Genomic DNA, 21,343 nt, shown 5'->3' with positions numbered 1-21,343 from the left:
GCACACCCCCTGGTTTAGCGAAGGGGGGAAAGTTGCAATATGTCATGTGACATGTCATCATGAGTTTGAAAACTCTGCATTAGACTGTCATGATTAGTTCAATCAAACACCAACCTACTAGTCAAGTAACTAAGATCTATACTAAAGATCATGAAAGAAAATTCTACTATTGCAAACAGATCTTAATTTAGCAGACTTTAGATGCAGCAGAGAAAATCTGCCATTACAGAGTATTTCTATATATGCGGATCTTCCATTCTGTATTTTGTATCTGTGTAAAATATTTAAAGTATTTGTTTAAAATTCATGTGCACACATAAAGACCCATTTGGATTTAACAGATCTTCTGCTTAAATGTAACCTGCATTTCAATAAACTTGAATGTTTACAGTTTACTATTTTATAAATACTGTACTTTATAAAAACGTATGATATGGTGATATTTAGAATACTGTAAGCTTGCCCAGAGACCTCTTGAGTAGGTGGCCATAATAAAGTCAGTATATAAATGGAATATTGGGTAGTTGACATGGAATGTGCACCTGGAGAAGCAGTGGAGGGGAGCCTTGGTAGCACAGAGAAGGCAGTACATTTTATCAGAGAGAAGCTGAAATTAAGAGACTCTGCAGCCGCTGGATGAGGGATGGAAAAAATTCAGGATAGCCACACCCTAGAATCCCTCAGGGCATATCTAGTAGGTTAGAAGGTGATAGCTTTAGTTTGGCAAGATTATAAAGGACTGAACTGGATTTTCCTGTGGCCTTTGGGCTTGGATCTTTGGGGACAGATGAAGTGGGAGACAGGTAGGTGGGAAGAGTTGAAACAGAGGCAAACAAGGCCAGGAGGAAAATGAAGTCCTCACTTAATGACTGCAATCAGGCTACCGCTAAGTGGTGTACTCATGTTAGGTTTCACTTAATGACCACTTTGCTTAGTGATGGAAATTCTGGTCCCAATTAGGGTCGTTAAGTGTGGACTACCTGTACCAAATGGTGTTTTTTTATATAAGGTCCACTATTACTGTGTTAAAACTGCTATGCCAAACTGTTGACCATGTAAACATATATCATATGGTTACTTTTATTACCATTTTAATGCTAGTTTGATGACATTTTAAAGCTGATCATATGACAATTTATTTCATTACTAAAGTGTGCTACAAATGTTAAAAAGTAATAACATTTCATCCAACAAAATAAGCTTAATAGGTAAATTGGTAAACAAATATTTACAACAAATTACATACAATTATGCATTTTAAAGGATTCATGAAACATGATCGAGTATTTATAAATTCATAATTTAAAAAAGGTATTAACAGAACAGTCAAGTAAGTAAAATGGAATCTTATACTAACCCAACTAATCAAAAAGTTTTTTAAAACTGTTTTTAAAAGCTATTTAAGATTCACATTTTTAATATCTGTTAAGCAAATTGTACATAGTTGATTCTGTGAGATGTACAATTGATTTACAAAGTATTTCTTAAACTATTAATGGGAATCAGGAATAAAAGTCCAAAGAAGCTTACTCCCACTGCAAAGTACTGTTGGTTGTTTGGTTGACTGAGTGCCATCAAATCAGTGTCAACTCTTAGTATCTACATAGATAGATTTTCTCCAATATTGTTTAAGTACAGTGATACCTTGGTTCTCAATTGCTTTGAAATTCAGCAAATTTGGTACTCAATGCATTTTTGACACAAATTTTTTGTCCCAGTACTCATCGTTTGTTTGGTACTCAACACCCAAGCTAGAACTTGTTGGTGTCTGCTGTCTTGTATCACTAATTATTCCTTTTTTTTTTTTTTTGCTACTCATCATTTTTGGTAGTTATTGCACCTCCCAGAACCAATTAACGATGAGTACCAAGGTACCACTGTAAATTTATATCTGATTTGAGGTTTGACTTTTGTATATTATGCACTGGTCTAATAATTTGGCTGGTATAATCAGCCAGCAAAATGCACACCAGATTGAAGGCACGTGTTTTACTGCCATTTCTAATAAGCTTCACTCCTCTTTTTCTTGATGTCCTCCCTTCTCTACCTTCCAGTCCCCTTTACTCCTGGCCTTTCTTCAAGAGATACATTAGTTACTGCTCTCCCTGTAAGTCACTTGAGAAGCTACTTGAGATTCCCACTGGTACATTTCCTATTAATACTGTTACTGAAAATCGAGTAGGCAGACTGGTTCAAAGTGACAGAATTTAATTCACATTTCTCAAATTAACAGGCAAAGTGAAACATCATAATCTTGTTTTCACAGTTCTGAATTATGCACATGTACATCTCCTATCAAAAAAGAAGTCCATGCATTGCCGAAAATATTTTCACGGACAGAATACACAGTATCCCTTGCTTAGCGACTTCCTCAGACAATGACCATTCAGTTACAATGGTGAAGAAAACGTAAATTTGAGACCACTGCCTGCATTTGTGACATTTGCAGATCTGTAAAGCAACAGAAAGCTGAATTAAGATTGTAAGCATAGTTGCAGTCGTGTGGTTTTTCACTTAGCGACCAGGTTGTGGTTCACTATTGTGGTCACTAAATGAGAACTACTTTATACCCATCTTCCTATAGATAGAAATGTGTATTAATTTTCAGGCAGATTTAAAAAATAATAATTCAGCAACAAAACACCACACAAGTGCGTGCTTAAAAGATGGAAACAATGTAGAAAATTAGTTGTATTTACTGCTAATTTGATACTATCAATTTCTGATCCTTTAACATTCGTAATATATTTTAAAAGAAACACCTTAGAAACGTTTAAACTCTGCTGTATCTCACACATAACATTGTGCTTATGTCTAATTACAGTATGGTTAATTAGTTAGACCTAGGCCCCAGGAGCATTTATTCACCATATTTGTTTCTTCCCACTTTATCAATTCTTCCTGCTTTTTGTTACTATTAAGTGTTTTATTGATGCCAATAATCATCATGGCTTGTACAAAAGAGTCCTTAAAAGAAATCATGAATTAGTCAGTCAGTTCAAGTGGAATACTCATTGCTATTTCCAAACCCCTAACCCTACATAAGACCCTATGAGTTTATAGATTTACGAGCTGAATCCAATATTCAATGAGAGAATCTTTGCTCAAGCAATCCTCTCTCCCCAGTCTGAAAAAGGCCCCCTTTTCCACCACGCCCAGCCATTCTTGGAGCAGGAAAAAAAAAAAAGGGAATTCTAGGATGGGAGGGTTAATTTAATCCACTAGTGAGACCACTGTGAGATAGATTTTTTTTCAAAGAACTGTGAATATTAATTGCTTTGGATATTGAAGCAAATTTGAATACACTACTTAAGGTCCCAATCATAATTATGTATGTATGTATGTATGTATGTATGTATGTTTTCTTAAGTTTTCGCGGGTATTTATATGTATGGTTTTCAGCTTTGTTCGGGTATTTCCCGTCATTATAGTTGTGCTTTTAAAGTTGAGCGTTGGCAGACTCATCTGCCATCATCAGGCTTCTGTATAGTGCCCGATGATGGCAGATGAGATTCTGCCGAAACGCTACAACTTTAAAAAGCACAACTATAATGACGTGGGAAAATACCCGAACAAAGTTGAATACCATATATATACACACACACACACACACACAATTTCAAGTTCTGGTTAACTGGAATCTGAGTTAGTGTAGATCAAGGGTGTCAAACTCAAGGCCTGCGTGGTGCTTAAATCTGCGGGGCCGCCCTGGAAAAAGCGGAGGACTGGCCCATGGTGCCTCTGTCAGCAAAAACATAGCTCTAGAAGGCTGCATGCGACCCTCTCAAGCTCCGTTTTTGCTGGCACTTTGGGCCACCACAGGTGCTCCCAACATGAGTGACATCAAGCCGGCCACACCCACCCTGGCCACACCACGCCCCCTCCCTGAGGTCAAACACAACCCCAATGCGACCCTCAATGAAATTGAGTTTGACACTCCTGGTATAGATTTATCTCATGCACCAATCCCAGTACAGCAACTAGTAGTTAGCATGTATGAACCAACTGGAAATAAGTTGCCCTGCCTGAGATTGAGGGCTTACTGTTATTGCTTATTCAACAAACTACGATTAAACTAAATCTTGACTTAGCATGTAAAAACTTAGAGAACCAATGTTGATATCAATTCAGATGACTAACATTAAGATTGGTAAAATAAAATCTACATTTCATAATTGAACAAAAGACGATACAATGAAAAAGCTCTCTCCCTGATTAAGATATCAGAATGATTATATTCGTAAGTTGTTAAATTCCTATGGTCCAACTTTTTGTTTTTGTTTTATTTTTGCCACTCTAATCTAAACAAATCTTAAAATTATCAGCATGAAACTAAAGACAGATTAGACAATCAAGAGTTACTCAAAGAAAGGAATTCAAGAGATGAAGCAGAAACTTTACTTGATATACTGTATTGTCCCAAAAATAAGACCCTATCTTATATTTTTTGCCACCAAAAAAGGCACTAGGTCTTATTTTCGGGGAATGTCACCCACTGACTAACCTCACTTGCGTATGTCACCCTCGGCCTCCTTTTCACTGTCAGAGGCCTTCAGGAACTTTTTCTTCAGCGGCCAGCAACACTTTCCTGAAGGCCTCTGAAGCCAATAACAGAACTCTGGATCGATCCAGAGCTTTGTTATCAGCTATAGAGGCTTTCAGGAAAGCCTTGCCAGCCTTCCCGGCTGCAAATGGGCCGGTGAGGCAGGTGTCAGGGCATGCAAGGCCTAGCTACAACTGTCCAAAGGTAAGCAAGTAGGGCAATTCCACCCCATCCCCACCTTAGCTTAATTTTTACCTGTGTACTCTGGAGTGGGCAGGATCTTAATTAGGGTTTATTTTGGGATAAGGCTTATATTGGGCGCATGTATAAAAATCAAGCTAGGACTTATTTTCAGGTAGGTCGTATTTTTAGGAAAGCGAGGTACATATTAGCTCCACTCTGCCAAGAAGTAGTTATGGTTGTAATGGCTAAATTATGGAAAATTTATCTTGCTCATAACTGAACTATGTATCTTCACAGCAGTGCCCATTCTGAAATGGCCTTAGTAAATAGCCTAAACAACATATAGTCTGTGTCTGTCTTATATAGTAGTAGTCTTGGTATCAAAATATGACTTCCTTTACTCCTTCTTTTGCATTGTTCATATTAGAACCATGTGTCAAATAAATCACTTAAGAGATCTGCTTGTTATTCTTGACTTCAAACCAAGGTATTTTCATATTTTGATGTGGAAGTTGTTCCAGAGAAAGATTCTCTCACTGATGTACTTCTACAGTCTCAACATTTTATTTCATGTGTATCATTAATAAATTATACTGTCAATCTTGAAAGAGTTATGTGCCATCATGTTCCTTTTAAGCTGGGCTATATAACCTTAAGTCAAATCCAGTCCTTTGAGAAGGACTACAGCAAAAGAAAAACAAGATGGGTGAATCTAATAATGTAATAATAAAATCTCCTACTAGGATCATATTTGGGCTGCACAAATTTGGTTTTTCTCATTTATACAAATAATTTAGGAAAAAGGGAAAGGGGCTCTAAATACAAACCACTAAACTACTGTAGTTTCCAAGCCCAACAAAGAATCTAAAGCAAACAGGAAATTGCAAAATATTCCATTCTAGTTATAATCACAAAACTGATTTTCAGCCTTGAACTGATGAGGCACAACCCCCAAATCTAAATTTTAAAAATCACATTGCATGTATTTTTGAACATTTATAGAAATTATGTTGCAATACAATACATTCTGCTGACATGGAATACACAGGTAGTCTTCACTGAACAACTTAATTCACTTAATTGGGACTGGAATTTCCATCACTTAACTGAAGGGCCAATTTATTAGGAAAAATACCATGTGATCACATCAGTTAGCAAGGCAGTTCCAATAGTGGCGGTTGTGGTTGTTAGGATAGGACCTCATGCTTCAACTGCTGTACTTCACTTCAACTCTTCCCTATCCATCTGTCTCCTCACATATCTCTGCCCTTTTGAATGCTCTGCACTCTGCCACCTCCCGCCACCTGCTTTTGACTTTCATTTTCTTCCTAATTCAGGGGTGTCAAACTCGCGGCCCGGATGCGTCACACACTGGCCACGCCCACCCCCAGTTTAGCAAAGAGGGGGAAAGTCACAATATGTCATGTGACAACATGACGCTGTGAGTTTGACACCCCTGTCCCAATTGATCCTTCATTAAGCAGCTGCTGGTCATGCAAGGCTTTTCTTTTCTTTATAGCAACCAAATTCAGGTCTTAAAGAACTTTCCCAAAAAGATATCTAGGTTTCAATTTACATTATGTGCAGTGGGAGGCTACTCCATAACTGAGGGGAAGCCACCATAAATGATGTTTTCGTGTCCTTATCAGCTACATTTGTGGCACAGATAAGGCTGACTACCCCTTGGCTGTTCACTTATAGTGAGACAGGTAAGCAAGCAATGAAGACTTTACTAAGTCAGAAAGAGAACTGTGTCAACCCTGGTTGTAAGCACATAGCCCTTTTGTCATAATATCTGCACAGCTGATACAGAAAATACTATCATCAATAGAAAGTTAGCCTGCTTTTCACCATGATTGCCATACTCTCTAAAAAAGATCTTAATTATATACCACTAACACCCACCATTTTATAGGCAGGATTCTCCTATACAATTGAATAATGCCTCTTTTCTAAATGTGGTGGAAGTATTATTCAAGTCATTCATATGCCATTTTATTCTGTGCATGATGACTTAGACAAATTACTGTATATTTATACAACTAAAAAGGACTGCTCCATTTTTAAAGAGATTCAGAGTGGAGAAGCAATTCCGAATTCCATAATTGCATTCTCCCCTCCTAGATTCTTTCCCCTCCCTTCATTTAAAGAGTATTTTGACGCAAACAAACAGCAACAAAACCTCAGAGTGCCTAACTATGGAGGTGGCAGTATCTATGGGCACTTAAATAAAATAGGAACTTGATCACAAAGAGAGTTCTGAGTTAACTGGTGCCTCTAGAAAAAGGCCTTCCTGACTTGCGCAAGCTCACATTATTACACCGCACATCAATTTATTTGGGCAGGCTGAGTTTTTCTGTTTAACATTTAAAGAAACATATTAAGAGAGAGAAATCTAGACATGTGTCAAATAAGTAATGTGAATCCCCAGGGAACAGCCATCTACAATCTAAATGATAGCCTCAATTCACCAAGCATTTCCAGGGTAAATTTGGGATTGGAAAAGAGACTATCACCGGAGAGATGTTGTGTTGGGCTTGAAAATCCTCTGCATACTTACTGACCATCTGGGCAATGAGATACAGAGTTGTGCCTTTAACATTCACAAAAACTCAGCCTTTCTCTGCAGATAAAATAAAGAAAACAATCTTTCCAACTCAGTGATTTTAGGATTCAGTTTCCTCTGTAAATCTCTTCAGAAATCAGTTGTACTATCTACAAGTATTGTTTACTCCTACATAAATGTAGTCATTTGTGCTTATCTGAGAGCTTGCAGTGCTGCAGGTCTGAGGATAACACTAGGATAGGCCTGTGGGAGAAGGAAAGGCCCAGGTTCATTTGGAAAGTTGGTAGCAAAAGCTTTCATTATCTAACACCAAAAGAAGCCCCCATACCGCCCCCGCAGAGTCTGGAACTGGAGAAATGACACAGGAAGGGAGCTGACCTCCAACTTGCTTTAAAGTGAGAACAATCAACCAACGGAACAGCTTGCCCTCGGAAGTTGTGGGAGATCATCACTTGAGACTTTCAACAAGAGACTGGACTGCCATTTGTCAGAAATGGTGTAGGGTCTCCCACTTGGGCAGGGGGTTGGACTAGATGACCCACAAAGTCCCTTCCAACTCTGATTATCTGTTACCTGTTAATCTATTATAATCTACCACTATTATTCCGTGACCCTTTCTGCACTCTTTTCCCAGGATTCTACATGTATTTATGTATGGAGACTACTGTAGGCTCCTCTTCTGATTTTTCATAGAAGTAATTAGGGATCCACACTCAAACCCTAGTGTTATCCACCTACCCTCAGACCTGCAGCACTGCAAGCTGTCAGATAAGCACAAATGACTAGTTTATGTCAGAGTAAGCAACACTTGTACATAGTGCAACTGATTTCTGAAGAGATTTACAGTAATAATACACAGGAAGAAAACTGAATCCTAGAATCACTGAATTGGAAAGGTTATTTTCTTTATTTTAATGAGGATCAAATAACCTGGTATCTCTGCATATACTACATATCAAATCCTATTGAAGCTAACAGGATTAATAACAGAAGACTAGGAATTATAGTCCAAAACATCTGGAGCGCTTATCCATGTCCCTGAACAACAAGGAATTAGGAACTTTGTTCAGCAACCAATCCTGGAGATAATTTGGAAAGACAGCTGAGTTCCAATACATTATGTAATGTTACCTACCATTTAGGCATAAAAATCTGAATGCACAATATTCTGCTTTAAACTGAAGTCACTCCACTAAGAGAAACTTAATTCCAACTATTGGCAAACTACTGACTAGGTGACTATATGTAACAGCACAACTGTTAACCTCTATCTCTATTTAGTGCTATCTACTTCATCCGTTTCTTCTGTAGTCAAAACTAGGATATACAATGACTATTATTTTCTTTTTAGTAAGTATCTGAGAAGGAAGTTACCTGTCCTTCACTCCATTACTGGTATTAACATTCTCTGCACTCTGCATCCCTCTAAAGCAAAATGTTTTATCTATATGATTGAAATGTTCAATGTTGACTACCTTTTCAAAGAGGCACCTAGTAAATCTTTTAAACATATAGTAAGGGGCTTTGTAAAACTCCGAGCTCTTTTGCATTTTGTGCTCACAACTACTGTTTTGAGAGGTGCACTATTTTGAAAGCCAAACACTCTAGTATAAGTGGAAGAAACCAATTCCAGGTCAGCAGCTTAAACTCATTTGAGATGCTGGGGGTAATCTCTTGAGGAGAAACTTGGCATAAGGCCGAGGCACTAAATAGCTTTTTCACACATTACAAAGGCTGTCCTTTGAGGAGCAGGAAAGAGCTATACATACGAAGCCATTAGCCTACTAATTATTCTCTTCACAAAACACAAAAGATATAGCTAGGGACATAAATAGGGAACTATATATGTGATGGTCCATCATATCACCATCTACTACATGCAGATCAGGGATATCACCAAAATATGAATAGTCTAGCATCTTCATCATTATTTAGGCTCTAAGCACATATTGATATAACTTAGAGACTTTTTTTTTAAACTAAAGATGCAACTATTGACCACATCTGAATGAATTTTCACATCTGCAAAAAAAAAATCAAGTTAACCAAGTTAATACAATTAGCTAATGGAGTTCAGCTGTAGCAGAAATTAAATCAATAGAAATTATATCATTATACAATGCAATAGATGTTTCATACTGTGAGTTTAATACAAACCAAAAAATAAATAAATAGCAGAACCAAGAGTTAACACATACGTCTTATACTTCAGGCAAAATTCTTTCATTTAAGTAAAAAAAAAAAAAAAGACAACTTATATTCAGTAATTTAGAATTCCATGGTGCATGAGGGTTTCCCCCAATTTTTCCAAGATACGGTAACGCACAATAAAATATCCTACTTTGCCTCCCTTATCTAATTTTTTGACTCACCGGTAAGCTAGAGGGTCTTGACTGCAGATTCAAAGTCACATCTTCTTGCCCTTTACTGGAAGCCATTGATGTGCCAGACGACGCATGGGAGCCAAATGAGTCCTGTGACAACTCCTAGAATATAAGAGATCAACCAGTGGGGGGGGGAAACCCACAGAAATATTATTTTTATCTCAGTCTAAGTTACGGTACAGTCATCTGTCTTCCTTGGCTCTGTTCAATCGCCCCAAGTGGTGACAACGGTTAGATGTATGTATTATAAACAACTGCAGAAGTTCAAAATTAGTGAAACCCATTACTGTTAAAAACCCTTCCTAACTTCCCATGTTGGGTCACTATTTCTTGCTCTTGTATAACAAACGACATCAGTAAGTAGCCAAGGAGTAAAATATTGATGGTACATCCAATCAAACAGATAGACAGGTTGTCAATCAATCAATCCAGGTTCAGCAAGCACATAATTTTGTTGTTTTCTCTCCGAGTTGCCCATGTGTGTTTGTCTCTGTATTTAAAAAAAAAAACCTATACCCAATGAACAAAGTTTAACAAACAACCTGCCATTTTGTGCTTCTTGGAAACACGGCAGGCATTCAATGGTTAACTCACCGCCCTGTTGATCTCTACTCCAGAGATATAGTGAAGACAGTGGAAAATGCCTGAATCTTCCTTTTTCTCTTGCCATAAGTTAGAGATTTGGGAGACCTACTCAAGACCTCTGCTGCAACAATTCACCATGCAGAGAAAACTAATATGCGGTGGTATTAGCCTCCCCAAGCTTTATGCCTTTCAAGGTCAGCAAGTACAGTGTTGCAGAAACTGCCCTAGTTTGCAAAGATGCACATGGGAGATTTTTGAACAGACAAGCTCCACTTTCTTCAAATCACCCATTTCATTTTCCTGTGATTTTGCATTAGTGTAAGAATCCTCACTTCTCCTCACATTAAAACTGTGGTGTTCCAATTCAAGTACTTCTTTGTTACTTATCATGCAACACCTCTCTTTGAAAGTAAGGTAAAAGAAGGACAAGTGTCACATGGCAAATGAAGAGAAAAAAGGTTCAAATCCCCACTCTGCCCCATCAAAAACCTGGGAATTATCTCTAGCCTGAATTGCTTTACAGATATATTTGGGCAGGATAAATTACAGCTGTACCAGGTCAGGAGATGGTACTAAAAGGAGAACAATGTATGCCGCTTTGAGCTCCTAAAAGAAAAGGCAAGATATGCATTGATGTATCTAAATCAGGTTGCACTTGATGAAGTACTTTTTGCCTGTGGGCTGCCACAGACAAACAGTGAAAGGTGGTGTTTTATTTTGCTGGATATAAATTGGCTTTCTGTCTGGTCGCAAACAAATGGACTACTCAGGTATTGATAAGTAATTGTGTCCTCAAAGATTTAAGGCAGTTTTTCTTAATCTTGGCAACTTTAAGATGTGTGGACTTCAACTCCCAGAATTCCCCAGCCTGCAAAGGAGTTAACTCATCTCTTTGCCAAGCTGCATTACTTTCTATTTCCACTTGAAGAGCAGGAAAGGTATTAATAGGTCTGAACGAGAACCTGGGCAGCTATTGCGTAGCTGCCTGGCTTTCCAGAAATATGGACTGGGGTAGAGGAATGGGGCAGTTTGTGGAAGACAACCTACCTGTGGAGGTGGGAAGCGCTGCTGAGAATAGGCCGACGGCTGCTGCGACTGAGACGGAGGGTACGTTGCCGATGGCTGGGCGAGCGCTGAGGTAGCAGACTGCTGAGCTTGCTGCTGCTGCTGCTGCTGCTGCTGCTGCTGCTGCTGCTGCTGCTGCTGCTGCTGCTGCTGCTGCTGCTGGTAAGGGGACTGGGACTGCTGCTGAGAGTAGGGCGTCTGGCCCTGGGGGTGTTGCTGCTGGCCTGGCGCTGGCTGCTGGGGATATGGAGATGGGGACTGCTGGTGGGATGGTTGTGGCTGTGGCTGGGAATAGAGGGGCTGGGATGACTGAAGCTGAGGAGGCTGAGACTGAGTTTGTGTTTGCTGATAAGAGGGCTGAGCATGTGGGGCATGAGTGGGGGGCTGCTGGGCATAAGAAGGCTGTTGCTGGGGGTGAGGACTCTGCTGGTTGTAGTAAGGGCTCTGACTCTGCTGCCCATATCCAGTAGGGCCCTGCTGTGCATAAGGCGGTATCTGTTTGGGAGAGGAGGAGGAGAGAAATCAATATATCGGTCAGGAAGGCACTGAAGAATAGAGGTCAGAGATACATTACAGGTAGTCCTTGACTTATGAACATTCATTTAACATCAGTTTGAAGTTACAGCAGCCTCCTACTTGACTTGACCCATCCTCAAAGTTACAACAGTGCAACGGCATGACTGTGCTTGGCAACAAGCTCGCATTTACAATTATTGCAGCGTCTTCCGGTCACGTGATCATGGTTTGCGACCTTTCCAGAGGGCTTCTAGCAACTCGATTGGGGAAACCAGATTTGCTTAATGACTGCATCACTTAGTGACCAAAATTCCAGTCCCAACTGTGATGCTAAGTCAAAGACTATCTGCACTCTTGCCTGGAAGTTTTCAGATATTAGTTACGACTATTTACATAATGATCATAACATGGATGGTCACAACTGTTCTATTATAGGAACAGCAAATATTCTGTTCTATTTATTTAGCATACCTGCCTTCGCCCAACAGATGATGAGACAGCCCAGCAATGTCTTCATTTATTTGCTTACAATAATGTAACTTATCTTAGTTCAGTCATCTTGACTTAAAACTGCACAGTAACAGTAAATAAATGAATCTAGTGACACAACTGAGATATGATCCTTTACAAACCCGTTCACTCAAAATCAAAATTTAAGGTTTTGAGACATAGTCCCTGTTTATGTAAAATAAGCATATGTTTTCAGAGGACTGCGTATTTCCTCTTTACCTGCTGTGCATAAGAGACAGTGCCCATTGCAGTTTGCGTCCTGCTTAGAGTTCCCACTGGATATCTCTGTGGAGTCTGTGGCCCATATGGCTGTCCTGGATATCCATGGCCTTGTTGCTGCCCTGACTGAGGTCCCTGCTGTTGTGTGTATAGGTTGTTTCCTCCATAAGGCTGAGGTCTCATCTTCCCCATCTGATCCATTGGACTGGATGGCTAGGAAAGAAAATCAGAATAAGTTATAAAATATCCAATTGCTATAGACAGCTATCTAACAATGTTGTCACTTGTGAAGAACTCTCAAAGAGCCAACCAAAAGAAAAGTAAAACAAAGGTAAACAAGCTTTTAACTGTCATTAAAATTCAACAGGAAGTAAAAAGGCACAGGAAAAGATACCTTTTAGAATCTTATTTGTTCTAGAGATCTACAGAGCCCTAGAATAAGTTACTATTGGCACACCTTCTCCAATTTGATGCCCTCCAAATTTTGGGGGATTACAATTCCTAGCCAATAAAAATCAAAATTCCCTGGTGCTGCTGTGGTTGAGAATTAAAGGAGTGGTGGAAAGAAGGAACAGATACAAATTCTGCACTCAAATTTTTTTGGCACTGAAAGTTAATTGACTTCTAAAACCATGAGAACACCCAGTATCCATTTGGCCAAATGGCAACTGTGCTCTTACTTTAGTTTTCCAATTAAATATTCCTTTCATGCTTTTTGATTTCCCACTCTAGTCTTATGGCCCTGGGGTTTCTTAGTGGTTTCCTATTCAATTGCTACTCAGTGCCAATCCTGTTTAGCATTTTTGAAATCTGCCAGTGTTGACTATTGCCACTAGCTGCAGCATTCGGATGCTAAAGGATACTTCATTATGAGAAGATGCTTACAGGTTAAGAAAGCTAGGCCAAAATCAAAATTCTGAAGCTAACTAGATTGACCAAAAATATTAGATTTTATTAGTTTCCAGCAACCACACTAAGACATGATAACCTACCCCATTTTTTTGAGAATCCTCCTTCCTCCTTTTATCTGGAAGGATCATCAATATAGGAATTTACCAACAAATAACTCTTCAATTATGTTCTGATATTTTAGATCACTAAGTTGGTATGACTGATCAAAAAACCACAACACTTTTCTATTTGATTTTTAAAAATCTGCTTTTTCAGTTTCCTAAAGAAAACACATGAGAATTATTGTTGTAAAACAGATTAATGTATCTTTTCTCACTCCTGGGTAGTATTAGTACAATGTTAAAAAGCCTTATAATTCTCATAGATTTAGGTTTTTATACATAACTTGTATAAAAGCTTCTAATATCCATGGTAAATTGAAAACTTCTGGTTTAAATTAAAAGGATCAGGATAGGAAGGACCCAAACGTTCAATATTTAAGTCATGTATGCCTCACATTCCTAAAATCGTCTAGATTTCACTTCAATTTTGCAGTGATTATCTCATGTTGAAAAATTGCAACTAAATATGAATTTAATATTTAAGAAACTCTATCAAAACTGAATATGGTCTTATGTCATGTAAGAAGCTATTACTAAGAGAAAATAAACCAACATATTTTAAAGAGTAATCCAAGATAAAATAGAATTTAAAGTGTAAAGGACTGGAAAGTCTTTCTTAAACGGATATGTGGGAAATTCAGTAAAGCATGATTGCATTTCATGTGTTAATATTACACTGATAAATATAAGAGCAAAATACTGGTCTAGAAGCAGGGGTGGGATTCTACCAGTTCAGACCGGTTCGGGCGAACTGGATGTTAAATTTGCATCTGGTTCGTCGAACTGGCATTTGAACTGACTGACTGGCCCCGCACACCCCTCCCAGAAGTCTCCACACGGCCCATTTTCAATGCAGATACGTCCAGGGTCTGCGCAGAGGCTCTGGGAAGGGGGAAAATGGGCCTTCCGGAAGTTTTGGTAGGCTACGCCCACAATGGCCACGCCTACCCAGCAACTGGGCAGCAAACTGGTTGCTGGGAGTTTTGAATCCCACCCCTGTCTAGAAGCCAGATCTTTTTTTTACCATTAACAACTCTTTACCACTTGCTAAATTTGAAGAAATCAGAAATAATCTCAGAATTTCTGTTCCCCAAAACCTAACATGAAGCAAATAGTACAAACTCCAGATTATTATAAGGAGGAGAATAGCCAGTTTTGGAGTAGTGTTTAAACCACCAGGCTACAAAGCAAAAGATCATGAATTCTAGTTCTAGTCCTGTCTTAACTTAGAAAGCTGGCTGGGTGACTTTGGGCTGGTCATTCTCTCGGGCCAACTCACCTCACAGTGTTGTTGTTTATGGAGAAAATAGGAAGAGGGAGGTATATTGGATACATTCGCCACCTTGAATTATTTGTAAAAATAATAAAGGTGGAATGCAAATTTTAAAAAACCCTCACTCAATCTCTGGTGAATATATGGATCTAACTACATATGCTTCTTGACCAGAAGTGATTTGTAATGTTTGCCTTTACTGAATGTTTTATTGGAAATCCACATTAAAGCTAATCAAACACTTTGAATAAGTTTTTTACTCATCAGAATATCATTCATGCTAATTTAACAAAAAACGCTAAAAACCCTGGAAATTTGCACAAGCTGGTCTGGTTCCCATGAAAATGCTTTTTCAAATGATTGCCCTGATCCAAGTCAAATTCCCATTTTCCATCCACAAAGCAGGGACAGACAACCACTCTGGATTACAATTTTACAAATTACAATGCTCTGGATTACAATTTTCACAACCATCAGTCCTTTGAGGTAAAGGTTGGCAAACAAATATACAAAAAATACTAGGATTTATTTTATTGATAAAGGCTATAATAGAATCTTATCAGCAATGATAAGATGATAAGAAATGCCTATTTGCATTTCTCCCTCCTTCCTTTTTATAACCAAGAGACTCCAAAGCAGGACATCCTAACTGTATTTCTCACACTTTCCTGTGTTCCCATGCTAAGTTCCTGTTTTCCCAATGGATGTTGTGCATTTTTGTGAAAGGCATCCCCTAACTCTTCTACAAGACTGATTAGGGTTGATGGGTATGGATTAAATTTAAAATATTTAGAGGTATTTGATGCCTAGAACTATCTAAACATGACTATATTCTCAAGAAAAGAATGTTAAATATCTCAGAGCAACTATGCCAAGCTGGATCTTCCAGATGTGTAGTGACTACAATTTTTATTATATCCACTCTGAGAATTATAGTGTAACACAGCTGGAGAGCATTAAGTTGGGCAAGACTGCTGTGTGAGTATAAGTAACCTTTGAAATGATATATTTAACATTTAAGAGGAAAGCATGAGGTTTTTTTAAGGTAGTAATGCTATCCCTTTCCATCCCATCAATTTATGTTAACCTATCTGCTCAGTTTGCATGTTATTTTCCAAGGACACGTTTCTCCAAGCACCATATGCCCCATTCTAAAGAAGAACAGTCTCTTTATGAAGCTTCTTAAGTAATAAGATTTTGGCTTAGAGCACACCCCTTTCTTTATCTATGATATAATATTGGAGAGGTTTTGTCGGCTTTTAAAGTTTTACGGGATGCTGGGAAAACACTGAGTACCTCTGCCATGAGTTACCTCTGCACTGAGCTGTTTTGCAAATTGGGTCTCCTTCCAGAACAAGGCAAATATAATCCACATCCCCTCCTCTTGCTCAACATTTAAATAGTACTCTCAAAAGTAACCTGTGTCTGCCGGGCCATAGAACTTATAGCTGGATTACTGGCATCATTGCTTTGGGGATTGGCAGTTTCAAAACAATGGTTTTCTAGGAGTGCAAATTGTTATGGCAGCATTGCAAATTTGCAAATTCAGTTTCTAACACCAAATTGGAATAAATAAATTGGAAAGACATTGCTACCTTTAATGTTATAATTAATGCTAGTCCTAATTATAAAAACAAAGGCTGAAGACTTCTGATACACTTTCAAGATGGTTACACTGCAGAAGGTAGAAGTGAAGGCAGAATCCTCAGGAATATGGAGAAACTACAAAGCCCACCTTGGGTCTTGATTTTTTCCCCCTCCTGGCCAGCTGTGCCATCAACCTGATAACAAAAATTAATATTTTTTTTCGTGGGGAAGGGGAGGAGGAATCTCACTGGCTCTTTAACAGAGGGAAGCTCTAATTGATTCCCACAGTAATTAACCTGCATTTTACCTCAGAGTGTGCTAGTTAAGGAAGTCAGTGCAGCTATTTATAACTCCTCTCAAATTGAGGGCAGACTGCCTAAAATCTAACACATCCCAGCTGTACTCCTGTTTGAACTGGGGCCAAGGGAATTTTTTAAAGCAATCTTGGCACTGAATGAATGACACCAACACGATGAGAGCACAGAGTGGTTGTGTTGTGGTGACGTAGCAGCGGAGGTGGAATGGGAAGGGGGGGGGGCAACTGCATGATAATCCCTCCTTCTCCAGCGTGCTCTGAGCTCACAGGCCCCAACCCTACTATCCCTGTACAGCCAAGCCAGGAACCACTACTGGGATCAAAATACAGGAAGTGTCTTTTCCTCTGAACACACAGACTGGAGCCACAACCATCCCCTGCCAGGGAGGTTAACTCTCATAATCTCTGACCATAACCCAGAAAGAGTGGAGGGAACAGATGGGGATGGGACCCCAGCAGCAGGATAGGTCATGTGACACTCCACATGGCCTTGAAAGCACAAGCTATTGTTTGGCAGCTGGGCTCTGGTAGAAAGCCAGCCAAGACCGTTTCCACTGGGCAATTCAAGGAGAAGCAGCAGCTGTTGCTGCCTCTTCTTCTATTGCACCCTGCTTTGGCTCAAGCTACTCAATGAGGACCAAGAACCCTGAGCCCCTGGGACCAGAAAGCCACCAAGCAGATGAAAGCTTGCACCAACACTGCACAGATTTAATACAGCTTGGTAAATGTGCAGATGCCACCTCCATCCTCTCCCCTCCCAGCTGAACCCAGATGGGCTCACAGACAAATGCAAGAAAGAAATTAGATTTCTGGGGAGAGGAAGAGAGGAAGGATTGTCTGTCTCCCTTGGCTAAAGCATTGTATTACTTAGTGTCTATCTGACCCCTCCGGAGAAAATAAACCACTTTTTAAACTCACACTACTAGTTTTAAGATGAGAATTCTTTTTTTAAAAAAGGGATAAGTGGACACTGTGGGAATAGAGGCATTATCTCATTTCCTTATTTGAAAAGTTCTTAGGATTTTGGTCAAACCATTGGCTAGATCCACACATTATGCTGTGCTGTGCTGTTTCTTCAGTTTATGATTTAGCATTTTGGATAAAACATATCTTAGTGCAGAGAGTGAACTAGGGTACACAATCCATTCACAAAATGCTTAAAAGGCTGTAGTAGCCTCCTCGGTGGGCTCACTGGTTCTTTCTGGGGGTGATTGGGTGGACATAATTTTGAAGGCACCCATTTCTGGTTCATCAATTAAGCATATAATCCAAAGGTGGGACTCTACTTTCAGCCATTTTATTTATTTATTAAACTTATATGCCATCACCCATCTCATTAACAAAGTGGCTCTGGGGGAAGCAACTTTATATATATTCCTGTGCTAACCTATCTCTAATCATGATCACATTATGTTATTTCTGATGGCCAGAATATGTTTGGGTAACATGACTGTTAGTTCAAAAGCTGGATGGATAATTTCAAAGTGAAGCCTCCCTAACACTTTCAAAACAAGCCAACAGACAGTCAGGAGGGCCCCAGCACAGAATGTTCACCATAATTACATTTTATAATTAAGGATGAATAAATATAGTAAGACAACTTTCAGAAAGACTAATCTCAGTTCTATGTAAATCGGAAACAATAACTTACAAAGTGCCATGTCTTATAGTCTCATGAATGCAATATGTGATGTGTTTTTGCCACTTTCTGGCAGAAAACTTCAAAATCCATTACTTGCTAGATTCATTTAATGACCACATAGTTCACTTAACAATTGTAATGATTCACTTTACAACCTCCCTGACTACCAAAATTTAATTGTCATAAATTGAGAACTACATGTATGTCAGCTTTTAGAACTACATGCTTCTGTAATTTTTGCACCTTGAGAATTGACTCATACATTAATAAAGCACAAATTACTTATTCAAGAAGTCCTTCCTTTCAACATAAGCTTTCTAACTGAGTAAGCCAAACTGGTTATTATTCAGCCAATACACCGTTTGACATCCTGATCCTGCACAGCTACAAAGAAAAGGTGAAAGTCTACAAAGCTAATAGTTGGCTGGAAGATAAATAAGGCTGCAACTGTACTTTTCAGCTACAAGAAACAACTAATTTGTTGTTATTCCATGTAACTTCTGTCAAATGAGCTAACTCAAGCCATTCTTTCCCGCTTCTTTTAATCACATTTTTAAATATTTGAAGGCATTTTACCTTAAAACATAGATTTCAAAAAGCATATTGATAATTATTTTAGCAAGATACGTAAGTCAAAACTCCAATGGAATGATATGTACTGGTTCAGAATATGCAGATCATGTGAAATCTTGCCACATTCTAGGTTTGACAAAATAACAATGGTTGCAATGAACACCAAGAAAAAGAATATAAAACAGAGGTTCTCATATTCTGGCTAAGGTTTTTTATTTGTTTTTTTTAATCTCACCTGCCAGATTAGATAGATCTTTTTTTAAAGATTTAGTTAAAGGGATTTTATCAAATAAAATTAAATTTGAACACTAAAATTGCGTTTATTATTCCAGATACAAACATATGTCTTTCTTCCGGAAGTTTATTACCTGTGTTTCTAGATACACAAGGCACAACAGTGCAACTTTCACACTGTTAGCAATAATGAGAAACACAAGTCATAAATATCCCCCCCCAATCCTTTTATTTTGTCTCCTGCCTTTATTTTGTTCAATATTCTTAGTTTTTTTCTATGCTTTGTATAATATTATTTAGCCCAAAAGGAATAGCACGGTGGGTTTGAATGCACGTGGAGGTCTTACTACCAGATGTAACACCTCACTAATTACCAGATGTAACACCTCACGATTTGTGGCAATGGAACTTCAACTTTGGTAGCATGGGCTTTCCCATGATCCTTAGTACTGGTTAATTAATGCTAGGTAGTTTGTGTAAGACTTCTCTTAATACCAAAGTTATAATTATTGGGGTGGAGAATAAGGAAGAGAGAACAATAATATGGAAGTCATCAACAAGAATCATGTAAGCTTGCTGATAACTTTAGATATCTTATATCCAATATCCATCTAATGCAGTGGCCCCAATGGAGTTTTGGGAAGAGAATTCAACTGAGATACAACATTGGATGTGGTTGTTTTTCCATTTCAGCAAAAACACTGAGCAGATAGAAATACTTTGTCATTGCCGATATTAAATATTTGTGAATGGTGAAAATATTTGCCAATTCTGTTCTTCCTTTCTCAAATATTGAGCTCTTTGGGGATAGGGGAAGAAGACAGTATAAAAACTGGGGGAAACAAAACATGTTTTAGCACAACCTACTAAAACCAGGTCTTTGAAATAAGGACAAATGTGAGCTGCCTCAAACTTCAAAACTATCACTTTAGACCAGGGGGGTCAAACTCACGTCGTCACGGTGCATCACATTACATATCACAACTGTTTTACCCTTCACTAATCCAGGCGTGGGCAGCGTGTGACACATGTGGTCTGTGAGTTTGACATCCCTGCTTTAGACATTTTGGCATTACTGTTCTTGAGCAAATGTTTAAATTGCAAATCCCACTACCCTCCTCCCCATCTCAGCAATACCTGTGAATAGGAGTATAGCCCCGTGATGGCGAACCTATGACGTGTGACAGAAGTGGCATGCAGAGCCAGTTCTGCTGGCATGCGAGAGGTCTCCCAGAAGAGCCCCACTGCACATGCGTGCGTGGCCCCCGCCAGCCAACTGATTGTTGGGTATCTGTTGCACATGTGGGGGGGGGAGACACGTGCATAGGAGATGCGCATGCACAGAGGTATGCGGCGTGGGGGGTTGCGCACGCATGTGCAGAGACGTGCGGTGCACACGCAGGGGGTCATGCACAGAAGGGCAGGGGGAGTTGGGCACATATTGCATCATGGGTGCAGGCACGCACACACACTTTTGGCACGCAACGTGGAAAAGGTTAGCCATCACTGATATAGCCCATACCAGACTACAACAGTGAATTTATATTATTAAGGTTTGGGCAATGCTTTACATTCAGTTGGAAAGAGGTGCTTCATAACATGCAACTAGTACAAAAAACAGCACCTGCTTGCAACTCATTAAAGCACCTGCATCTGTTTTCAGGATTAGGCAATCCAGGAAAAAAATGTGTCTGCTTAACAAGCCAGGTGATGCAATGGTGCCCTTGCACAGCCCAAAGCAGCTCTTTCAAAGAGAATCTAAAGTATTAATTAGCTTTAATATAAACTAGTTCCAGCCCTCTCTAAAAATAAGGCAGAGAAAGCTCAACTCTCAGAATTGGCTGCAAATGAACAACAGGGCTGCGGGATCAGCTCCTCAGTAATTAGCTGTAAGTCCTGATTGCTCCCACTGGCTGATAGCTGGTCCAGAAAGACAAGCCACTATATGGTGCAGAAGAATAAAGAGGACATTCACTGGTTAAGGTTCTATTTAGAGTTCCTCCATTTTGCATCCTGTCCCTGGCCAGACTTAACTCACCTCTAAACCAGGCAAGTAACTAATTGGTAAGAATAATGGAATGTATATTTACATATAAAAAGTCTTTATAATTAAAAAAAACAACAGCCTCATAGA

The 21,343-nt window shown here is 39.1% G+C and overlaps 1 protein-coding gene across 1 annotated transcript in view; it reads right to left on the bottom strand.

Annotated features, from left to right (window-relative positions):
• Positions 1 to 21,343, bottom strand: part of ARID1A (AT-rich interaction domain 1A) — an 88,003-nt gene that overhangs the window by 47,031 nt on the left and 19,629 nt on the right. Inside the window, exons 2-4 of the mRNA XM_026676057.2 lie at positions 12,572 to 12,784; positions 11,309 to 11,821; positions 9,665 to 9,778 (exon numbers count right to left, since the gene is read on the bottom strand). Coding sequence (XP_026531842.2) covers positions 9,665 to 9,778; positions 11,309 to 11,821; positions 12,572 to 12,784 — 840 coding nt within the window. The remainder of the gene's footprint in view (positions 1 to 9,664; positions 9,779 to 11,308; positions 11,822 to 12,571; positions 12,785 to 21,343) is intronic.

The sequence above is a fragment of the Notechis scutatus genome, chromosome 8, assembly GCF_049901735.1.
Source record: "Notechis scutatus isolate UNSWTSFEM ecotype Mainland chromosome 8, rNotScu1.2, whole genome shotgun sequence".
Classification (NCBI taxonomy): domain Eukaryota; kingdom Metazoa; phylum Chordata; class Lepidosauria; order Squamata; family Elapidae; genus Notechis; species Notechis scutatus.
The sequence above is the reverse complement of the archived record's forward strand: the minus strand, read 5'-3'. Positions and strand labels throughout refer to the sequence as shown.